At 41.7% G+C, this 25,076-nt stretch overlaps 1 protein-coding gene across 6 annotated transcripts in view; it reads right to left on the bottom strand.

The window, feature by feature from the left end:
* FRMPD4 (FERM and PDZ domain containing 4) overlaps window positions 1–25,076 on the bottom strand; it is a 726,784-nt gene that overhangs the window by 183,176 nt on the left and 518,532 nt on the right. For all 6 annotated transcript variants that reach the window (XM_033948887.1, XM_033948890.1, XM_033948886.1 and 3 more), the window contains exons 3-4: window positions 20,399–20,556; window positions 5,982–6,084 (exon numbers count right to left, since the gene is read on the bottom strand). In XM_033948887.1, coding sequence (XP_033804778.1) covers window positions 5,982–6,084; window positions 20,399–20,556 — 261 coding nt within the window. The remainder of the gene's footprint in view (window positions 1–5,981; window positions 6,085–20,398; window positions 20,557–25,076) is intronic.

A 25,076-nucleotide genomic window follows, 5' to 3' on the forward strand; every position in this document is an offset into this window, starting at 1 on the left:
TTACAAAAAGTTTTTGGATAGAACCTTGGCTTATCAAGCAGGTAAACTCCAAGCTTGGTTAGATGATATGATTCGACAAACTGGATCCTATATTGCATTTTCAGGAAATTAGTAAAGACCTATTTGTTCAAAAAATGTGTTACTTGATTACTGACTACATCATACTATTCACACTATAATAGTATAAAACTGTATATTGTACTGTTGCTTCTCATATGTTTTGTATTTCATCATTGAATTGTTCAGTTTTCTTATTTTATGAACCGCCTAGAACTCTTTGGGTATTGGCGGTATAGAAAAATAAAGTTATTATTATTATAAAGAATAGGGTATAGGGTAAAACCTACCGGTTGGAGCCCGAGATGCAAGTTTCAATATTCTGACTTGTGTGGCATAAAGATAATAATAATAATAACAACGGTTTATATACCGCAGGACAGTGAAGTTCTATGTGGTTTACAATGATTATAAAAAAAATGTTACAAATTGAATAGAATTGACATAGTTAATATCTATTGTTTAGCAGTTCTAGAGATATGGTATTGAGAGAGAGCTTGTGCGAATCAGTTTCCTATGTACTTTAGGAACAGATATGTTTTCAATTGTCTCCTAAATTCCCCATATGTATTGGCAAGCGTAAGTAGTTGTTTCAGATCGTTGCCCCATAATGCTGCTTGATAAGAGAGAAGGTATTCGTGATGAATTTTGAATTTACATCCTCTAACCGCCCCCCGGTTAGAGGATGTAAATTCAAAATTCATCACGAATACCTTCTCTCTTATCAAGCAGCATTATGGGGCAACGATCTGAAACAACTACTTACGCTTGCCAATACATATGGGGAATTTAGGAGACAATTGAAAACATATCTGTTCCTAAAGTACATAGGAAACTGATTCGCAGGGGGGGGGGGGGACAAAATTCAAGTTTGAGCTTCTTTTTTTAAATTCAATATTGTTTATTAAAGTTTTCAAGAACAAAATAGAAAATACATAAAAACAAAGTTTGAGCTTCTTTTATGTCTATTGGTTGAAAAGGAGAATAGGTCAGTTATGTATTTGGGGGCTAGACCGAATAGAACCTTGAAGCAAAAGCAGCCGAACTTAAACCTCACACGCGCCTCCTTTGGCAACCAATGCAGGAATCGGTAGGAGGGAGTTATGTGATCGAACTTCTTTAACCCGAAGATCAGCCTGACTGCTGCATTCTGCATCAGTTGCAATCGCCGCATATTCTTCTGGGAAATCGCCAGATAGGCAATGTTGCAGTAATCCAGTTGGCTCAGTATGAGGGACTGTGTACCAGGATTGTAAATGATGGTGCGTCAAAATATGCTCTAATGGACCGAAGCTTCCAGAGAGTAATAAAAACTTTTTTGGCCAAAGAGTCTACCTGGTCTTTCATGGTTAGGTCTTGGTCCAGCGTTACGCCCAGAACCTTCAGAATGGGTTGAATGGGGTAACTAAGATTGTTGATGTGTAGTGGTGTTGTAGTATTTAGTGGGTGTGGCGAAGCTATGAAGAATTTTGTTTCTTCTGAATTGAGCTTCAGTCTAAATTCAATCATCCATTGTTCCATCGAGTTTAGTGCTTCTGTTGCCATGGGAGTAACTTCTGAGAGAGATGTGGCAAATGGGACGATGATCGTAAAGTCATCTGCATAACTGAATAATTTTATTCCTAGTTGGGACAGTTGTGCACCTAATGTTGACATGTAAACATTGAAAAGTAATGGGGATAGTGGTGGCCCCTGTGGGACGCCAGATAGGTTACTCCAGGTGTCCGAGAGATTACAATCAAAACAAACTTGATAGGTGCGGGATATAAGGAAGCCTCGGAACCGGTTTAACACCTCTCCTCTGATACCAATTGCATCTATGCATTGTAGCAATTTCTCATGATCTACTAAGTCAAAGGCGGAACTCATATCAAATTGCATAATCAGGGCATTGAGGCCTCTACTAAACAAGGAGCGTAAGTTATCTAATATGGCTGCAATTACTGTCTCAGTGCTAAATAAAGATCTGAAACCTGATTGGGTTTCATGTGGGAGAGAGAACTGGTCAAGATATTCCATCAATTGGGCGTGCACTAATCCTTCCATGATTTTTACAAACAATGGAATGGAAGCTACTGTTCTATAGTTGGTTACTAATGCTAGTGATTCTTTACGATTTTTTGGAATTGGGGTTATTACAATGTGACCATTATTCGTAGAGAATTTCCCGTTTTTTAAATTTTCGGACAAATAATTCCACAAAGTTAGTTTAAAGTCTAATGGGGCTGTTTTCATAATTTCTGGGGGACAGGAGTTCAAGGCGCAGTACGATTTTGTATACTTGTTGTATACTTTGATGTAATTATTCCATTCTAAATTTTGAAAGGAGCTTATTGAGCTATAGCAGCTTCCTGGCAGGTGTCTCTGATTGCCCTGTGATATCATAGCTTAGCAGATCTCTAAGCTATCTTATCACAGGACAGTCAAAGACACCTGCCTGGAAGCTGCTATAGCTCAATAAGTGCTCCTCTTCCAGAGGTCATAGGTTCAAATCCTAACCACCTCCCCAGCATATATTTTAATTATGGCATTCTACCTTGCAGGTGCACCTTGATGATCTCACAATGAGGTCACCATTGTGCAGCTGCAAACCTCCATTTGCAACGAAGAAGCCATGTTAAGGTCTGTATCTGTTTTTTTTCTGTTTTTAACCTTTTGCAAATGAAGTTATGTATGCAATCTATATATTTTTGTCATGTGCTTTATTCGCTGAATCTACCTGTTTCAAGAATGACCTCATTGGAGCAATCTTTAGTGAGAAAAAAGGGTAGCTTTTTAGCAAGAAACAGAAAGCTGTTTTTTTCATGTGCGGTGCTTCAGTTAATGGATCTTTTCCTCTAATTAGCAAATACCATTACTGTTTGCCCAGAAAAATAGAAGGCTTTGCATGCAGTATCTTTGTATTGATGTGTCCTGTTTATGTTGTGGCTTATTAAATGAATTTTGAGCTTAATAAAGCAAAAATAAAAACCCAGAGAGCTATTTAGCATATCGCATTAAGCACGTCCAAACTGTGCCTAAGTTCCATCCTTAGAACTCAGGTCTCTCTGAAGCCTAAACTATGCTCAAAAGTAGACTTCCTTACAATGCCTATAAGACCTAGTTTTACAATTGCTATGCAGCTTGCTAGTTCACTCTATAGCACACTAGTTAAACCTACAGCCTTCTACTCTAATGTTGCTGGTTCGAATCCCAGTCACTCTGCCTGATGGAAAAGAAATAAATAAAAGCATTAAACAGATCCAACTCCCAGTATTACAATTATAATGAAAAACAGCATAAAATCGCCTAATAACATAATAATAAAATATTATAACATTAAGGACATTGGGCTAGATTTACAAAGCAAAGTGATCGTGTGCCGATCGGTTTGCGATCCCTTAGCGACCCTGGCCCGATTCACTTACCTCTCTGCTGACCATCCTCCGATCCACGTAAGCAAATGAGGGCAACGGCATGCAAAGTAGGCAGGGAAGTGATTCACTAAACAAAACCCTACAACACCGACTGGGCTGGCCAATAAAAAAAAAACGACTGCTGAGGACCAGTTGCTAAAGCCCTTTGCGACTGCCCTGCCTTCTGCCGCCCTGCTTTCTAACCTGTCAGCCCCAATCTCCTGCAACCCCTGCCTGCCCCGATTCTCCCACCCTTCCCCGCACTGGAGATTTCCAATGAACTTGTGGGGATGCAGAACCGAAATGAATGCCGCCCTGCTCTGCCCCGATCTCTCCTGCCTGCTCGCCCGACTCTCCTGCTCTCTGCCGCCCTTCACCGCAGTGCAAACCTGTGGTTTTAAAGCAGGGCTGCACGCCGCAGTGCAGCACCAGCTTTAAATCCGCAGGCTCGCACTGAAGGGAAGAGGCTGCCACCGCCGCTGGATAGGAGCAGGAGAAACAGGCCCCGAACATGCCTGCTCCGACTGCCTGTGCAAGCACATGGTATCCATGGGCTCGCAAAAGTTTAAAGTTTAAAAAAAAAAAAAAAAAAGTCACGACTCAGACGGGTCTGCCGGTTTGCGCATACGTGATCCATGCAGGCAGATGGGGGCGTTCCTCCAATCGCCCCATCTGCATATTTTAGGTTCCTGAATTCGCCGGACCTGCCCGAACCGGAGACGGATTGTTCCGATTCGGGCAGGTTAGTGAATCTAGCCCATTGTTTGGATGTCTAAATCTCACCTAAACCTGATTCTTTACAGGATGCCTAAAAAGTTAGGCATCTAAATAGTGCTGAACACCGCTGAGTGCAATTCTACAAAGGACACCCAACTTAGGTGCCTAAACGGTATTTTGCAGAATCAGGGCCTTAGCGTACAGTTCACCATTAGGTCACCAGCATATCTCTGTCTCAGTGGTATAGTCCATGTAGAATGATCCCAGGTAAATTCTTAGAGAAGTGCCCTCAGAACAAACTGCTGTTGTTTTAAAAAGCCTATTCACTAAGACTTTATTTTTCTCCCATTCGATGTCCACCATGGAAAAAGACCTTGATGAATAAAGCCCCACATGTGCACGAACATCCCGTTGTTGCTTGAGATAAAATAAGCGTATAAATTCAGATGTTCTGCAATTAAAAGGACTGATTCCTTTACAACAAAGTGAAGGCATATTCAGAGGACAGTGATGAAAGCTCACATTATATTACAACTGAATAGGTTGAACCTAGTGTAAATTATTTCAGACAAATAGAGGCTTTAAATTTCACATGCTTACAATTTAGTACCCTTCAAGAGCACTAAAGTGTATTCTTAATAAGGAAAATAAATAAGATGTGATGAAGGCTTCAGGGCAGATAGAGATAAAGCCTTTGTAATGGATTGCAGGGGTCTCCTAAACCTAAACATCCCAGGAAAAGTCCTACTTATCTTTCAAGGTCTGACTGGATTTGAGCCTAAAACAGTGTGGCTGCAAATCACTAATATGGGTACAGAGGGTAATTCTAGAACAGGCCTTCTACTAACATGCTAGTTATGGTGTCTATTTCATGCCTGTTCTATAAAGAAAAGTAACCACTTATCTTTTTTTATAGAATATTAGTGTAAGTAGCTGAAAATGCACTTACATTTAAGGTGTATCATTTACATCAGTCCCATACATAGGATAAAACGTCCCCACTAAGGGGACTATACCGTGCTAGCAGCTGCAGCACGGTAATGGCCCTGAAGCCCATAGAGAAGATTTAAAGGGCTTCAGGCTGTTGCCGCGCGGCTTTGTAAAACAGGCCCTAAATGTGTGATAGAACCTGTTTACCCTGTCCATGCTTCACTCAAATCTGCCTATGCACACACTCACTAGCATAATACATGCCACCAAATCATGGCGCCATTTATGCACCTTTGTGCTGTCTACAACTAGGTTGCTCCTTATAGGGTTACCCAGTGGTGTGGTAAGGGGGGGTGGGGCGGTCATCTTAGTGGAGGCAGCAGAACCTCTTCACCCCTCCCATGCCAAGCTCGAATCCTCCCTTCCCCTCTCCCTGTACCTCTTTAAATATTCGCTACTCACGCGGGCCTGGCTCCGCTCTGAAATCACTTCTGGGTCACAGGTCAGTAAGTGACATCAGAGGGAAAGCCAATGTCAGTGCGAGCAGCAGGCCAGAGAAGCTGTTCGCGCTGACAAAGATTTAAAGAGGTACAATGGGGTGGGGGGAGGAGGGAGGACGTGAGTGTGGTGTGGGGTAGAGAAGAAGCCGGGGGGCAGAGAGGAGGGCATGGGGGGCACCACTATCCCGAGCACTTTCTGCCCTTGCTATGCCACTTGAATTACCCCAATATTGCCTATTATTCTCCAGCAACAGAGCCGCAGTGCCGCATGTTGTACAAAACTATTACTAGATAGCAAATATTTTAAACAGGTAATAGGTAGAAGGGAAGACAGTTTGGTTGCACTCTCAATAAACAGACTGTTGACTGGCAGCTAAAATACCTGACAAGGTCGATGACTCGCTCCCTTGGAGCACTGCTGACTGGCTCATCATTAATCATGATGATCTGATCTCCTGGGACCAGTTTGCTTTCTGAAGGTCCACCTGCAGTCAAAGGAGTATTAAGATCAAGTTAGTCAATCACTGCAGATACAGGAATAGCATTTATTTAATATGCATGGTGCCACTTCCTAATCCTGAGCACTTTCCAGATGCACCGATCCATCTTACTTTGCTAAATGCTATCGTATTTTGCACTACACTATCATAATACTGAAATGCACAGCAAATATCTAGGAACAGCTGCATTGATTGTCCTATTAGTTTAGACACCTTCCACTCAGCCTGTCTGATTTGCTATTACATGGGAAAATAAAACTTTTGTTTTGCCTTGCTTTTCATTTTGTTTTCATTTATTTTGCTTTCTTTTCTTTTATGTCATTTTAACATATGCTATGACAATTTAGCATGTTTGAAATGATCATAGCCCTTGCTACAATAATTTAGATGGTTTATTTATCAACTAACACAGAGCCTGCTGCATAAAACAGGAGCTGCACTATTGCTGGCTTTTACAAAGCCGCAGTAGAGGTTTTTACTGCGGGCTGACGAGGTAAAGGCTCTAACGCTCTTAGAATTCTTTACCGGCCTGCAGTAGAAACCTCTACTGGGGCTTTGTAAAAGGAGCCCTAAATGATGCACTTTAATAGTATTAGGAAATACCCACTTAACCTTAACTAAAACAACAGAAACTTCCTTTTGCAATTTGGTGGGAAATGACACAAAATGAAAACAAAAATGATTGAGATAAGTAAATAGCTGTCAATCTTTTTCAAACTAAAGGAGAAGTGCATTTCTAGTGACTTTTGAAAAGAGCTAAATGATATTGTATAAGACAAATGAAATGATTTAATGAACTTTTCAAAGAAAAATCAAAATATCTAAAAAATTCTAAAATATGAAATAGAAAAAATTAGTTAGAACTCAGGTTTTTTGGCCGATGACTGGAGCACGGATTATTGTACGCTACGCGGACTCTCAGTCTATGGTAAGATTGTGCGTAGGCTCCATTTCTGAGGCCTTTTTCCTGAATTAAGAAGAGATGATAGAGTAATATTAGAATAAGATATGCACTTTTCTGATTGAGTGGAGTACTGTTTATGGTGTTATGTTGATCATCATTTCCCTGTCATAATAAGAAAATAAGATTTGCCCTGCTGGGTCAGACCAAAGTCCATCAAGCCCGGTATCCTGTTTCTAACCATGGCCACTCCAGGCCACAAGTATGTCCCCAACAGGATCACAAGGGGTAGATAGATTCCATTATGCAATGGATTTCTCCACATCTGTCTTAGGGCTAGATTCACTAAGTAAACCGATCGTGTACCGATCGGTTTGCGAGCCCTTTGCGACCCAATTTCCCTCTGACGTGATTCACTAACCTCCGATCCGCGTATGCAAATGAGGGGGGGTCGGGACGGCATTCAAATGTGCAAGCCAGACAGCGATTCACAAACCAAAACCCTGCAACACCGATTGGGCTGGCCGATCATAAACAAATGACTGTTCAGGACCAGTCGCTCAGGTCCTTTCCAACTGCCTTGACTTCTGCCACCCTGCTTTCTACCCTGTTTTTCTGCTCTCTGCCCCCAACTCCTGCTTTCAGCCCTGATCTCCTTCCTGCCCCGAACTCCTGCTGCCCTGACTCTCCCATCTACATCCGAAGAAGTTTTGTCAGCCGAAAGCCTGATGTTATAATGCCGTTGTACAGATCCATGGTGAGACCTCATCTGGAGTACTGTGTTCAGTATTGGAGACCACATTATCAAGAGAATGTGAAGAGAATGGAATCGGTTCAGCGAATGGCCACTAAGATGGTCTCAGGACTTAAGGATCTCCAATATGAAGAACATCTAAGCAGGCTGCAGTTATATTCTCTCGAAGAACGCAGAGAAAGGGATGACATGATAGAGACATTCAAATATCTTACAGGCCGTATTGAGGTGGAGGAAGATATCTTCTTCCTACAGGTCCCACGGCAACAAGAGGGCATCCGCTCAAACTCAAGGGTGGGAGACTTCATGGCGACATCAGGAAGTACTTCTTCACCGAAAGGGTGGTTGATCGTTGGAATGGTATTCCACACCAGGTAGTCGAAGCCAGCAACGTGCTCGACTTCAAGAGGTGATGGGATAAAAATGTGGGTTCGCTCCGGGGAAATGCTTAGGGGAGGGTTCTTTTAGGGGGAGGGTTCTTTGAGTGGGCAGACTTGTTGGGCCGTCGGCCCTTTTCTGCCGTCATACTCTATGTAATCTATGTAAACTCTTGCAGCCCCAACTCTCCCGCCTGCCTCGATCTCCTGCTGCCCCGACTGTCCCACCCTTCCCTGCAGTACAAGCCCGCGGTTTTAACCTGTGGGCTAAAACCACGGGCTTGCAAACAAAACAAGCAAAAAAATTCCTACTGAGAGCATGCGCAGACCATCTACAAGCAAGGAAGATGGTCTGCGCATGCTCAAGGATCGCTCTCTAATGATCCATGCAGTGGGTGGGGGGGGGGGCGTGTCATCGATCGTTCCCATTTGCATGCAGGCCTTTACTGAATTGGTCGGCCTGCACGCAATCGTGCATGGTTTGGACACGGAATCGGGGGTTAGTGACTCTAGCCCTTAGTAATAGTTTAAGAACTTTTCTTCCATGACTTGTGCAATCCTCATTGAAACCAACTACATTAACAGCTTTTATTACATCCTTTGTCAGTCAATTTCAGAGCTTAATTAGGCACTGACCCTCAAATTCTACAAAGCCCACCTAAAGTTAGGTGCCTACTTTGGCACACCTAGTTGATGTAAGTGCCTAACTTAACAGACGAATAATTTTAATCGGCAGCAATAATTGGCAATTAACACTTCATAATTGGCGCTAATTGGACTTATTTGAAAGTTATGAGCACAACTTGTGCAGCACAATTCTATAAAAAGAAGGCACCTATCCCAAAGCGCGTAGTTAAAAGTGGGTGTGGCTAAGGGCAGATCATGGGTGTGTTTCTGAATTAGGAACCTGTTTTTGACTTAGGCACTATTATGCACACAACTTAGGCACAGGCATTTAAGCCAAGAAAACCCTAGCATAAATATAGTGAAACTAAATGATAGGACACTTAGCGATGCCTAAGGCTGCTTAGGTGACATTAAGGGCCTGTTTTTACAAAGCCGCGCTAGCGGCTGCAGCATGGTAACAGTCCCGAAGCCCACAGAGATTTAAAGGGCTTTGGGGCTGTTGCCGCATGGCTTTGTAAAACAGGCCCTAAATGTGATTCTATATAGGGTGCCTACCTTTTATAGAATCGTGCTTAGTGTACCGGTAACTACAAAAAGGAGGTATACAAATCGCAAATCCTTTCTTTTCAGTTACAGTCACATAATAACACTCAAAATTTAGGAAGTTGGTTGGCTGCGCTTAAAACTTTTCAGCACCACCTCGTAGATACCATTCTCTGTACCATTTTTCTAATTCTGCCATTCTTTTTTTTTTAAATTATTATTATTATTTAAAAAAACGTATACTCCGCCTAGGTGGGTTCCCAAAAATATGTAACATATATAGAATCAGGGCCTAAATGAAAAAAATATATATATTTTCTCCAATTTGCAAAAGGGCTTACCACAGGACGCAATGAGGTGTCATACAGTAAAATCCCAATGTGTGAATGCAAATTAGGTGCTACAAAAGATTCAGAATTTTTCTTGAAGAGGTCATGTCTGGAGGCAAAGAGTGGGCATGACTGTGAATCAATTAGCGCAGTCACATCACTGCGCACTAAGGCCCGGATTCTATAGCCGGTGCCGCTGTCGGCGGCCACTAGTCGCGTGTCAACCATGTGTTGCCGCTGGCTAAAGAATCACACTTCCAACACAGGTAGGCACCAGAAATGTAGACTAGGGTTTCCTAGGCCTACATTTCCAGCATCTATCTTTGATGTGAATCGTGCCTCCGTAGGTGCTTTAGGCTGCCTAATGCCACTTCTGGCGTTAAGCCATGTCCACAGTGATATTAGGCGGCCTAAAGCACCTATAGGGGCACAATTTCAGTGCTGATTTAGGCGGCTTGAAACTCAGTTTAAAACATCATTTAAATGGTGTTTTTACTGACCTGGGATGCCTATTGGCGCCTAAAAAAATCAGCACCAGTTAGAGAATCCGAGCCCAAGGCCCTCTTTTACAAAGACGCGCTAAGCGTTTTAGCGTGGATTTAGCGTGTGCTAAATCAACGTGTGTGCTAACCACTAACGTGTCCATAGGATAACATGCACGTGTTAACGTTAGCACGTGTTTAGCGTGCACTAAGAAGCTTAACACACCTTTGTAAAAGAGGGGGTAAATGATTAGCAGGGAATCAACATGCTTATTTTTATTATTAGATGTGCGCTAATGGTAACATTAGTGCATAGCCATTAGTTGAAAAAATGGAAAATTGGCCATTTTCTGGCTGCAGTAAAAATGGCCTTAGTGTATGGGATAGACCCATGTACGGGTATGCTAATGTTACTCTTTACTGCAGCTTAGTAAAAGAACACTTAGCAACTTCAGTGTATATTCCATAGTTTTTGTGCATTTTGAAAAAGTGAAGGAAACCCCTCCCGATCTGTGTTTTGCCAGTTCCCTCTACTTATTACTTTATAGACCTCTTTCATATCTCAACTCAGCCATCTTTCTTTTTAGTCTTTCCTCATAGTGAAATCATTTTACCCCCCTTTATCATTGTATGAGGGGGTGCTGAAAAGTTCTCAGCCCAACTAAGACGGGAATGACGTGGATATGGTTCAATCAATAATCTGAAACAATGTCAAAACTTAGAATTTCGCACTTGACAAAATAACACAATTTTGGAGGAGAGTCTGACGTAGTGATTAGAGCTACAGCCTCAGCACCCTGAGGTTGTGGGTTCAAACCCCATGCTTCTCCCTGTGACCCTGGGCAAGTCACTTAATTCTCCACTGCTCCAGGTACATTAGAAAGATTGTGAGCCCAGCAGGACAGAAAAGGAAAATGCTTGAAGTACCTGTATGTAACCCACTTTGAATGTGGTAGTATAACTACAAAAAAGAGGTATACATATCGCAAATCCTTTCTTTTCAGCTACAGTCACATAATAACACTCAAAATTTAGGAAGTTGGTTGGCTGCGTTGAGAACTTTACAGCACCCCCTCGAAGATACCATTCTCTGTACCATTTTCTAATTCTGCCATTTTTAAAAAATTATTATTTAAAAACGTATACTCCCAAAAATATGTAAATACCATGCTTCCCTGAAAATAAGACCTAGTGCCTTTTTTGGGTCCCAAATTAATATAAGACAGTGTCTTATTTTCGGGGATGTCTTATTTTTTTTCATGTAATGATCAGCTCTCCCTTCCTCTCTTCTACCCCAATTTTTCCTATTTCCTTTCTCTCCCATGTGTGCAGCATTTTTCCTCCCCTCTCACCCATCCCCTTTTGCAGTCTCTTTCTAGCCCTCCCTCCCATCCTTTGTGCAGCAGAACCCTAGCAGTTTCTATCCCTCCCTTCCTCCCATCCCCCTGTGTAGCATCTTTCTATGCCCCTGCCGCCGCAGCGCACCTCCCCCCTCCACCCGCTGATCCATCTCTCCCTCCCATCTGAACCGTGAGACAGGAATACTTTAAAACAAACCGGCAGTGTCGGCACTCGGCAGCAATCTACACAGGTTGCTTCACGGCCTTTTATCTCCTGGGTGTTCCTCTGCTGCATTGCTGATGACATCATCAGCAGAGGAACACCCAGGAGATAGAAGGCTGTGAAGCAGCCTGTGCAGATTGCTGCCGAATGCCGACGATGCTGGTTTGTTATAAGGTATTCCTGTCTCGCAGTTCGGATGGGAGGGAGAGATGGGTCAGCGGGTGGAGAGGGGGGGAAGTACTGCTACCGCCGGCGACTAGGGCTTATTTTCATGGGTACGCCTTATATTAAGACCTACTCCAAAAATAATGCTAGGGCATATTTTCGGGGTAGTTCTTATTTTGGGGAAACACGGTAATTAAACAAATATAATATCACAAGCTCAACAACATCATAGATAATCAATAATCACTTTGGCCCCCTTTTATCAATCAGTGGTAGAGCATTTTAGCACTGGCCAATGAGGTAAACGCTCCGACATTCATAGGAATTGAATGAGCATCAAAGCATTTACCTCGCTGATCAGCGTTAAAACGCTCTACCATGGATTGATAAAAGGGGGCCTTTATAAATACACTGCTGCCTATCCCCAGTCCACAAAATGATGAATTGTACTTACAACCCCTGAGTTGTGGTGACCAGAATTGCACAAAATACACCATTCACTGATACAACAACACTACAATACAAGCATTTTCTGTTTTTTTCTCCATTCCATCCCTAATATTCCTATTCTCTTACTTGGCCCCTATCACACATGAGCAGGGAATTTCAATGCGTTTTATCCACGATGCCGCCTGAATCATCCTCCTGGATGGCAGCTCCTAGTGTAGAATCTTTTTTTTTTTTTAATTCTTTATTGATTTTTAATCAAAAACAGTGTCATACAAAAGAAAGAACAAAAGATATTCCACATATTCCACTATTATCTATACAGGTAACATAAATCTCATTCAATAATTTCATTTCCCTGCATATAATATCATAATATATCCTAATATACAATACATATAAAGAATAAAGTTACCCAAATATCACTATCAATATTTATTGCCCTCCCTCCAACCCCCCACCCCCTGGATGTGTAAAGATAAATAAACCAAAGAAAAGAAGAGATATGATGAAAATACATAATTATGTTTTTACAAATTTAGTCAATGGGCTCCAAATTTTATTAAATACCTCACTAAAATCCCTACATTCTGCGTTAATTCGTTCGTATCTGTATGTAGTACACACATTCACCCACCAAAATGTATAATTAATTCTATCATGGTTTTTCCAATTACTTGTAATCAATTGAATGGCTATACCTGTTAGGATCATAGACGACTCTTATATTTATCTAGTAGAATCTTGCCAGAAGTTCTCAAAAATTAAAACTTACATTTCCCTCTCTCAGTGGTAAAAACAGAACCTTTAAGAGATTTAGTTATTCTTTTGCTTTTAAATTAACTGAATTCTGGAATGCTTTACCGCTTACATTAAGAAGTTTAGGTTCTTTTGCTTTATTCTGGAAAGTTCTAAAAACATTTTTGTTTGCTAAACATTTTGGAAATTAACTATTTCAGTCTACTTTTTCTGTCAAATTTATGTATTATGTTTTACATTATTGTAAACCGAGTCAAGCTCCTCTTGGTTGATGACTCGGTCTATAAAGCTAAGTTTTAGTTTAGTTTAGAATCTTGTATTACATAGCTAAATCAGTGGCATAGTAAGGGGGAGGCCTATCCTGGGCACCATCTTCCTCAGGGCACCGGCAACCCTCCTCCTCTCCGCCCTCTCCTCCTTCCCACTCCTTCCCTGCCGCACATGCGCAAGCCTTCCCTTCCCCACTACCTTTTTAACTTCGGCGCAAGCAGCCACTAATTTACTGCCCGCGTCAGCTTTGGCGCTCTGACATCACTTCCGTTTGAGTTGTTCTCTATGTGTATCACTTTGAACTTTTCCGCGTTGAATTTCATCTGCCATCGGATTGCCTAGTCTCAAACAGTGCTCTTGCCATTTCTAAGAGATTTCTCATGATTTAACAACATTGAATACTGTATGCTTAATTGTTGTTCCCATTTCCAGGTTAGAGAATGACATGGGGACAAATTTTTCCCCATCCCCACAGAAGCTCATTTTCCCATCCTGTCCCGTTCTTTTCCTGTCCCTGCTCCTTTCCTACAAGCGCTGTCTTCATCTGCACAAGCCTCAAACACTTTAAAATCATAAGGGTTCAAGATTTGTGCAGTTAAGGCTGAGCTTACAGGAATAGGACAGGGACAGCAACAAAACTTGCAGAGACGAGACGGGGGACTGTGTCATTTTCTATTCCAGGTCACAAACAAATATACCAGGAAGCAGTGATCCCTGTAGAGATTTCCAGGGTACTTCACTACTCAGCTGAGAAAATTAACCTTTTAGCCTTACTCTCTGTTGTTTATTTTTCTAAAAAAATAATCTTTATTTTTATCCAGGTCTCAGTCAACAATAGGATACTGCCTTCTATCCCATGACTTTTTCATTTCCTCAAGTCTCTCTCATAAGGTACTTTTTCAAATGCTTTCTGAAAATCTAGATGCACTAAATGAATGGCTTACTTTTGCATTGTACCACAGGAAGGTGGTATATCAAATCCCATTACCTTTATCTCTTTCCCTTTATCCACATGTTTATTTACATCTTAAAAAAATGTAGTAGATTGGTTAGATAAGACTTTCTTTGGCTAATTCCATGTTGATTTTGTCTATTATATCATGAACATAAGAATGGCCTTACTGGATTAGACCAATGGCCCATCTAGCCCAGTATCCTGTCTTCACGGAGGCCAATCCAAATCACAAGTACCTGGCAAAACCCCAAATATTAGCAGCATTCCATTCCACCAATCCAGGACAAGCAGTGGCTTCTCCCATGCCAGTGGCATTCTCAACAGCAGTTTATGGACTTTTCCTCCAGGAACTTGTCCAAACCTTTTTTAAAACCAGCTACATTATCCGCTCCACATCCTCTAGCAACGCATTCCAGAGGTTAATTATTCTCTGAGAGAAAAAATATTTCCTCCTGTATATGTTCAGTAAATTTGTTCTCTTTAACAGCTTCTACCATTTGGCCCAGTACTGAAGTCAGGTTCACTGTTCTGCAGTTTCCTGGATCATCCCTGGAACCTTTTTTAGAAACTAGAGATATCAGTCACCCTCCAATCTTCAGACGTCGTAGACAATGATGATAGTTTACAAATGACTAATGGTAGGTTTGCAATTTCATTTTTCAGTTCTTTCAGCATTCTAGGCTGTATACTAGAGAATGACACGGTGGATGTTACCCGCGGCTAGCCACGAATAGCCGCGGGTAACCTGCCAAAACGGTGGAGGGGGGAAAGGTGCTCACCCCAGGTACAAGGTCAAGACCATCCATTGCCCCGTGGAGTGGTGAATGGCCTTGTCCCTGCAGTTAAGGGAGGGAACGCGCGCGATCACCGATCGCGTGTGGCCCCATCCCTCCTTCCTACCTACCCACCCGAATCTATCTCCCTCCCTAACCCTTACCTTCGCGGCGTGTTTTAAGGTTTCAGACTTGTTGAAAGCTGCCGGAGCGTACGTGCAGTCAGTCTGGTTGTGTCAGAGGAGAAGCTTCTGCCCACACACGCACGTGACTGCACAAACACTCCGGCGGCTTTTAACAAGTCTGAAACCTTAAAACGTGGCAAGAAGGTAATGGGGAGGGAGAAGAATGGACCGCGCGAGGGGTGCCGAAGGGCAGTGAGGTGGCGAGAGGGAAGGGTGGTTGCTGTGGGACGGGGCGGTGAAGGGGACGGCGGGGACGAGGCAGTGAAGGGGACGGTGGTCCGGTGATGGGGCAATGGCGGGGACAGATTTTTTTTTCCCCGTACCATTCTCTACTGTATACCATCTGGTCTAGTTACTCTTTATTTGTCTATTAATGTAAATAGTCAAAGTTCACTGAGATTTGTTTCAGTTCCTTGCATCATCACCTTTAAATACCATTTCAGATATGGGTATCTCTCCCCCTTACATCTTCCTCCGTAAAGAATAATACAAAACAAAATTAAATTTTCTGCTATGCCTTATCCTTTTTAAGTGCCCATTTTAGTTCTCCCTTAAAGGATTCATATTCATACTTCAAGAGTATCTGAAAAAAAATATGAGTTTTTGCATCCTTGGCAAGCTTCTTTCAAATTCTCTTTACCTGCCATTCTTTTGCATCAACTATCAAGTATCTGAATTCTTTATTAAGTTGGAAGAACTTTGATCGCTTGAATTTTAGTTTTTTGGTGGCACTCACTATGCCTTTGTTATAGGATGGAAAAAATGATTGCTGATCAAAGGGAAAATTTTAAGAGATTTCAATTAATATGGAATCCGTTGACTAACTTTTATCAATAATAACTGAGCGATTATAACTTACACATCCAAGGGGTGGGAGGGAGGGAGGGGGGATTCTTTGATTTTTACAGAAATTTCCTGGGGGGAGGATCTTGGTGGACTCTACAGTTGGTATTTGGATGGGAGGAAGGGTGGGTAAAAATTATTGCTTATGGTTTATTGAAAGTTGTAAGTGTTTTTTTTCTAGAGTTATTATATGTATGTATAATTTAAATGCACTGTTGATAGTTTGGAAAAGCAATAAAGATATATTTTAAAAAAAAATCCCTTTTTCTTATTTTTTGAAATTTCTTTTCATATAATAGCTGGCAATCATGTAAGAAAAGCCAAATATGTGTCTGGTCTTCTATTGGAACACACTATCAGCGACAACTTGTGATAGCAGGAGGATATTAACGTCCATGAAGGGAGTACGGCTCAAACAAATGGTACTAGAGCCCACTAGGGCCCAGGCCATCCTGGACCTGGTATTTACGAATGGGGAAAGCGTCTCGGACATCTCGGTGGGAGAGACGCTAGCCACCAGTGACCATAACATGGTATGGTTTAACCTTAAGAAAGGCTTCCCTAGATCACAAACAAAAACAAGGGTACTCAATTTCAGGGGCACTGACTTCGCACGCATGGGAGATTTCGTCTACCAGACGCTGCAGGTTCAAGAAGTAACTGATAATGTGGAAGCTATGTGGACAACCTTGAAATCGATCCTTCATGAGGCAACTATCCGCTACATAAAATCGGTAACCAAACAACAAAGAAAAAGGAAACCCCCAATGGTTCACAGACGAGGCATCATACCTCGTCAAGGAGAAGAAAAGAGCATTTCTATCATACAAATGCATGGGGGAAAAAGAAGCAAACATTGAATACGAGACAAAGTCTGCAGCGGTCAAAACAGCAGTCAGGGAGGCCAAACTTCGTATGGAAGAAACTCTAGCGAAGAACATCAAGAAAGGGGACAAATCCTTCTTCAGATACATTAGCGTCAGGAAAAAGAACACAAACGGGATAGTACGCCTTAGAACGCCAGACGGGAATTATGTGGAAACTGACTCCGATAAAGCCAAACTACTGAATGATTACTTCTGTTCAGTCTTTACCCGCGAGGCACCAGGGCACGGGCCTCGGCTGAATGCAAAGCAAAGCATGGATGACCCATTTCAGAAGTTTGAGTTCACACCAGCTGATGTTTACAAAGAACTGTCAAGACTCAAGGTGAACAAAGCCATGGGACCGGACAATCTGCACCCAAGAGTGCTCAGAGAGCTATGCGATGTTTTGGCGGAACCGTTAGCCATGCTCTTCAATCTCTCCCTAAGTACGGGGAGAGTCCCCCTGGATTGGAAAACTGCCAATGATGTTCCTCTGCACAAAAAGGGTTGCAGAGTGGAGGCTGCGAATTACAGACCAGTAAGTCTCACATCAATAGTGTGTAAACTCATGGAAACTCTACTTAAAGGGAAATTAGACACGATATTGGATGAGGGGAATCTGAGGGATCCCTGTCAACATGGATTCACTAGGGGCAGGTCATGCCAATCCAATCTTATCAGCTTCTTTGACTGGGTGACAGGAAAGCTAGACTCGGGAGAGTCTCTGGACATAGTGTACTTGGATTTCAGAAAAGCGTTTGACAGTGTCCCACACCGTAGACTACTAAACAAGATGAAATCGATGGGGGTTAGGTGAGAAACTAACGGCATGGGTCAATGATTGGCTGAGTGGAAGACTTCAGAGGGTGGTGGTCAATGGCACCCTCTCTAAGACATCGGAGGTGACTAGCGGAGTGCCGCAGGGCTCAGTCCTGGGACCATCCCTTTTTAACATATTCATAAGGGACTTGACCCGAGGGCTTCAGGGAAAAGTAGCGCTGTTTGCCGACGACGCCAAACTGTGTAATATAGTAGGTGAAAGCGATATCACGGATGGTATGGCGCAGGATCTGATCAAGTTGGAAAACTGGTCCTCAACATGGCAGCTGGGCTTCAACGCAAAGAAGTGTAAGGTGATGCATCTCGGCAGCAGAAATCCATGCAGAACATACACCTTGAATGGAGAAACACTAGCTATGACCTCAGAAGAACGGGACTTGGGAGTAATCATCAGTGCAGACATGAAGGCTGCCAAACAAGTAGAGAAGGCCTCATCCAAGGCAAGGCGGATGATGGGATGTATCAATAGAAGCTTCGTCAGCCGTAAACCTGAAGTCATAATGCCACTGTACAGAACCATGGTGAGACCTCATCTGGAGTACTGTGTGCAATTCTGGAGGCCACATTACCATAAAGATGTACTTCGAGCTGAGTCAGTCCAGCGAATGGCCACTAGGATGGTCTCCGGACTCAAGGGTCTCTCATACGAGGAAAGACTGGGCAAGTTGCAGCTCTACTCTCTAGAGGAGCGCAGGGAGAGGGGTGACATGATTGAGACATTTATGTACGTCACAGGTCGTGTCGAGGTGGAAAACGACATATTCTTTCCTAAGGGACCTTCAGTCACAAGGGGGCACCCGCTCAAACTCAGAGGAGGGAGATTTGGTGGTGACACCAGGAAGTATTTCTTTACAGAAAGGGTGGTGGATCACTGGAACAAACTACCGGTGCAGGTGATCAAGGCCACTAGCGTGCTCGACTTTAAGAATAAATGGGACATCCACGTGGGATCTCTACGTGGATCGAGCAGCCCTTGGACTTAATGGGGTGGGACAGTAGAGTGGACAGACTTGATGGGCTATAGCTCTTTTCTGCCGTCATCTTTCTATGTTTCTATATCCATGTTTGAAGTAAACTCTTAACCTTTGCACTTTTTTTTTTTAATAGATTCTTCTAATTACTTTCATCATTTTATTGTAGGCTCCCTTTTAAAAGTTAAATAATATTGCAGTACATTTCCTTACTGTTTTTCCTCCCTTTATTAAGTCAAGCTCAAGAAGAATCCTAGGGAACCTATCTCAAATGTGGCTGTCAGTTCTTCCAACTAGGCATTAAGGGACCTTTTTACTAAAGCTCAGAGCATGCTAATGTAATGAGCATGCACTAAATGCTAAGAAGCCCTCAAGAAGCAAGCACGATGGAGCTGATTCTGTAGAAGGGTGATTAAAGTTAGGCCCCTCTTAGAATCATTTTGCTGAGTTAGGAGAGAACTTTATTATTTTTTAAATTTTGATCAAATAAAACCGCAAAGTGTATTATTCCAGCAAATCTGTAACATGAACTAAAAGACCAAACTCGATTAAAAAAAAAAACTGGAGCTCCTCAGTACAGAAATCAAATCTCTTAATAGACAATTTCCTAAAATCCCTTGAGTCACTAGGAAAGATTTAAGCGCACTCATCATATTCATTATTCAAAGGCATTGTACAGCTATCCTTTGATGTTAACTGGAAATACCCCAGTATTTCAGCTCTGATCTCTTCCGCAATATATCATTGACTGCATTAACTTTACCCAGATAAACAGAGGATTCACTGGGAGCTTTCCAGAGGCTTGGTAAAACTTTGTGCGCTCTGTGTTAATATACAATGCTACCTGAGTAAAGTTACTCAAATAAGACTGGGCAGAGCCAAATGTCCTAAAGTTACAGTACCTGGTTAATTTTATCTGAATAACTATATGCTAGTTATAAAATCTTACTTTTAACCTTTAGAACACGTTTAAATAATCAACTGGAGTTCATTAACAGACTTTTAATTCCTTATAATTCTTCAAAATCGCTTCGTTCAATGTCACAAAATCTCCTCGTCATACCTTCATTAGAATTAATCAACACGTTGCGTTCCAATAATTTTTGCTGTCACTGCCCCTACTCTCTGGAATTCACTGCCCAATCATTTGCGCAGTGAATCCGAAATAAAACAATTCAAATCAAAATTTAAAACATTTTTGTTCCAGGATGCCTTTGGACAATAACTGTCCTCTTAAGGACAAAACCAAACAAATTTTATCACTTTTTACCCTAACCTATTCTTTTTTCCTTTTTGTTATGCTTTTTTTCTTTCACGATTGTAGTTCTTCCCTTTCTTTCCTATTGTTTGAAGTAAGTCCATATGTCTTATTATGTGTTTTACTAAGCCACTTTGGTTTTGTTTAGTATCCCTGACTTTTAATCTGTTTTTATGTAAGTTTTATATTGTACATCGCTTAGAAACCTGATTAAGCGGTTTAATTTTTTTTTTTAATACACTTGATAAACTTGAAACTAAATATCTGAAGAAGTAATCCAGATAAAGATATTTGCTAAGTGGCTTTTAGAATATGGACTGCAGACTATACTGGTAGAGTATATTCCAATGTTTATGTTAAGGTAATGCAGTATTAATATATTAAGTCTCACCTGGAGTTACAGAACGAACAACGACAGGTTTTTCACTTCCAGCCACAAAGCCAAAGCCCAGTACAGGATCCCTCCTCATTTCCACTTTCCGTGGGGCTGGAGGGTTGATTTGGCAGTTCTCAAACTGAGGGTCTTCAAACGCTGCTTGGGTCAAGTGACTGCAGAAAAAGAATAGTGTGAAAAAAATTACTACTGCTATTTATTATTTCTATAGCGCTACCAAACACACACAGCGCTGTGCATTAAACACTCAAGAGACAGTCCCTGCTTGAACGAGCTTACAATCCAAGACAGAAACACAGACCAGAGGTGAATTTATGCATATTGCTCAGGTAGGTATTTACAAGATGAGGATGTGGTAGGGACTAGAGAGGGAATGACGGAGATATTGGTGGTTTACAATTTATAGCAGGGGTGTCCAACCTTTTGGCTTCACTGGGCCACATTGGCCAAAAAAAATGTTTCTGGGGCCTCACTAACGTGCAAACGCTGCAGCAAGACAGAGGAGGGAGCCGGCAAGATGATAAACACCAGGGGGGGGGGGGCAGCAGAGGAAAACACTGCATCGCCCTCGACCGGGGCCGCACAAAATACTTCATGGGGCCGCAAGCGGCCCTCAGGCCACAGGTTGGACACCCCTGGTTTATAAGATTGGGACTTAAACGCAGCTTCGAAAAAGTGGGTCTTCAACCTGGATTTGAATACCGCCAGAGAGAGAACCTGACGCACCGAGCCGGGCAGGTTGTTCCAGGTGTACGATGCAGCAAGGTAGAAGGAACAGAAATCAGCAGTTATAAATTTGTCTAATACTGTCTTAAATAATGATCAAATATCAGTTTTGGAGCTTGGTTTAAGTTTTGCTCCCTCTACCTACTATGACGCATTTAAGCAGAGGATTGTTTTATATCGTCTTCTGTGTAAATTACAACTAAAGATATTTTTTTAAAGAAAATCCTTTTTCCATCGACATATCTCTTGTGAAATTACCATCACGATGATATCCCCCTGGCCCTATGGACTTGAGGGTAGCCACTTTTAGGGATCTAGTATTGAAAGATTTGAAATAAATAGAAGATAGTGATCCATGCAGGAAAATATCTTTTAATCTCAGTAAGGCTCAAAATACAGCTATGAAACAACTTCGGGAGAATGCTGACATTACTATCCTCAGAGCTGATAAAGGAGGCTCGATTGTGGTCCAGAACATAGATGACTATAGAGCTGAAGCTAATCAACAACTTTCAGATGCAGTCTTCTATAGGGAATTATTAACAAACCGTACTAGTGAACTAGTTAATACAATAAAAGAACTAGTAAAGCCAGCATTGAGTATCCCATCTTCACGGAGGCCGATCCAAACCACAAGCACCTGTCAAAAAACCCAAATAGTAGCAGCATTTCATGCCACCGATCCATGGCAAGCAGTGGCTTCCCCCATATCGGTCTCAACACAGAGAAATGATAACTAACCTGCACTGACAACAAGGACTATAATGAACATATGATTAGCCATACAGTATTGGGTCAGACCAGTGGCCAACTAGCCCAGTTTCTTGTTTTCAACAGTGGCCAATTACCTGGCAGAAACCCAAATAATAGCAACATTCCAAGCTACCAATCCAAAAGTCTCAAAAGTAGACTATGAATCTTTCCTCTAGGAACTTGTCCAGATCTTTCTTAAACCCAGCTCTAACCACATCCTCTAGCAACAAGTTCCAGAGCTTAACTATTCTTTGAGTAAAATAATATTTCCTCTTATTTGTTTTAAAAGTATTGCCGGAAAAAAACTCCTCACGAAAATAAATGATAGCTCTGTGCAATGCAAGTAAACCAGCAGAACAAAAAGATCACATTGCTTATCTGTACAGACCATCCATCTGTACAGATGGTGTGATGGATCATCTGTACAGATAAGTACTGTGATTTTTTTTTTTTTGTTCCACTGGTTTACTTGCATTGCACAGAGCCACCATTTATTTTCATGAAGAGATTTTTTTTTACGCCCATAAGGTGTTTCACTCTAAGATTCCTACCACCCGATCTCTGTAGGGTGGAGGTGGGTTCTGAGGCTTTTTCCTCCTCATTTTGAAATTTTAGGTGGAAGTTATATAGGGATTCAAAGGGTTTGTTATTTGACCTTTGTGGTTTCATCGATTCACGTATCTAAGAACATAAGAATAGCCTTAATGCAGGGTAGAGTGTGTGGCGCAGTGGTTGAAGCTACAGCCTCAGCACCCTGGGGTTGTGGGTTCAAACCCCGCACTGCTCCTTGTGATCCTGGGCAAGTCACTTAATCCTCCATAGCCCCAGGTACGTTAGATAGATTGTGAACCCACCGGGACAGATAGGGAAAATGCTTGAGTACCTGATTGTAAAACCGCTTAGATAACCTTGATAGGCGGTATATAAAATCCTAATAAAACTTGAAAAACTTAAACTTGGATCTCAAAGTCCCTCCTTGAGGGCCGCAGTCCAGTTGGGTTTTCAGGATTTCCCCAATGAATGTGCATTGAAAGCAGTGCATGAACATAGATCTCATGCATATTCATTGGGGAAATCCTGAAAACCTGACTGGATTGTGGCCCTCAAGGAGGGACTTTGAGACGATCAGACCAATGGTCCATCTAGCCAAGTATCCTGTCTTTACAGAGGCCAATGCAAGTCACAAGTACCTGGCAAAACCCAAAATAGTAGCAGCATTCCATGCCACCGATCCAGGGCAAGCAGTGACTTCTCCCATGTCTGTCACAACAGCAGTTTATGGACTTTTCCTCTAGAAACTTGTCCAAACCTTTTTTAAAACCAGCTACATTAACCGCTCTTACCACATCCTCTATTTTTGTTTATGTAGTAGAAGCGTAAGTGATCTGAATAATTTTAGATTTCCTACTTTCTTGTGTTTGGTGCAATATTTGTTATTTGCCATTCGAAGTGCTTCTCCTTAATCACCTTGTGCTGTTTGATGTATGGAACCTGAAGCTATAGTAAGAGCCAGAAAACCTGATTAGTCTGTCTCCTTAATGGTCACAATGGTGTGCACATTCTCTGATGCTTCACTGCTTTATTGAAAGAGGCTTAAGATTGTCCATCTGTGTTTTTTGACAACTTTGTCCGGCAGAGAAACCAACAGGGAGAATTTATATGGCAAGAAGAGGGAATGTTATGCTGATTGGATACATTATGCCAAATAAACTGCTTTAACTACATATTCAATCTGTGTTTATTTGAGCTTAAGTAATGAAAATAAGTCAATTATGTGATTTCAGTCATTTAGGCATGTTCACAAATTTTGGCTTGGATCAATTTAGGGCAAATGTAGCATTTGAAATTCAAAACAGAGTAGTTTTATTGTTGACATGACATGCATAGTGATGAGCAAAATAAGGTCTATATATGTAAATATATGAGAAGACAGACAGAAAATTGTAGAATATATAGTAGTTTTCCTCTTAAAGTGCCAATCTGTGTTTTTGTAAACTTAAATGGCTTAATTCTCTAAAATAAGGTCACTTTATAGCATACTAGAAGATGTGAAAACCAGCCATCTGGGTAAACATATAGTAGTAATATAATTAGAAAACCCAACCAGGTTTTCTGGGTTTAAAAGTATGCAGCATTTATATGAAAGAGAGAAATGTAGTATTTAATTGACTAGTTCTATATCAGAGTAGAAGCCGTTCTAATGCAAAACCAACATGAGTGGCTAGATAACTGGCAGAAAGTAAATATGGCACAGCTACTTCCAGGTACTGGACCCCTCCCCCCTCCCCCTCCACACACACACACACAATAGCTGCTTAAGAGCTAGGAAATGAAATCTGGCCTTTGAAAGTGCAAAGTGGGCTGAATTTATCATGGCAGAGCATTAGAGTTGCAAAGTCTACAAAGAGAGGTAAACTTGGAGGGGCTACTCCATCTTGGTTAACCAAGACCATGTTCCTGGACGATAACAATCAAGCCCACAGTCACGCACTATTCCTCAGATTCTGTAATTTGGGTACAGATCCCAGATCCATGCAAAAACTAAAGTCAATTAAGCACTAATAATCAGTTATTCAGGGTAACTCTGAGTCACATTACCAATAAAAGGACCAGAACAGCTAATGCTCTAGAGCAGTGTTTCCCAACCTTGTCCTGGAGGACCACCAGCCAGTTGGGTTTTTGGGATAACCCTAATGAATATGCATGAGAGCGATTTGCATATAATGGAGGTGAAAGGCATGCAAATCTTCTAGTAGATCCTACCATATATGTTTTCCATGACCCCTCCATATGTGGTTTTTTTCCTTAAATGTTTCTTTTTCTTTTCTTAAAAATTTTTTAGTTCATCCCTTTTGCCTTTTGTACCAGTTTGTAATAGAATGCCAAAATTTGTCTATATTATCTTGTTTTGTCCTCCCCAATTTGTTAATTGTTATTTTAAAAACAATTGTTATACGCATTGAAATATATGATATTGCATAGATAACAAATCCCAATAAAACTTGAAACTTGAAATCTCCTCCATGCATAGTCATTAGGGCTATCCTGAAAACCTGACTGGCTGGTGGTCCTCCAGGACAGGGTTGGGAACCACTGCTCTAGAGCAGCGTCCCGCAAACATTTGTACACGGTGGTACAGTAAACTCTGATGTCTGTGCATGCATGAAGGCCCTCCAGACAGGGCCCTGAGCCGCCG

The sequence above is a fragment of the Geotrypetes seraphini genome, chromosome 6, assembly GCF_902459505.1.
Source record: "Geotrypetes seraphini chromosome 6, aGeoSer1.1, whole genome shotgun sequence".
In the NCBI taxonomy this organism is placed as follows: Eukaryota; Metazoa; Chordata; class Amphibia; order Gymnophiona; family Dermophiidae; genus Geotrypetes; species Geotrypetes seraphini.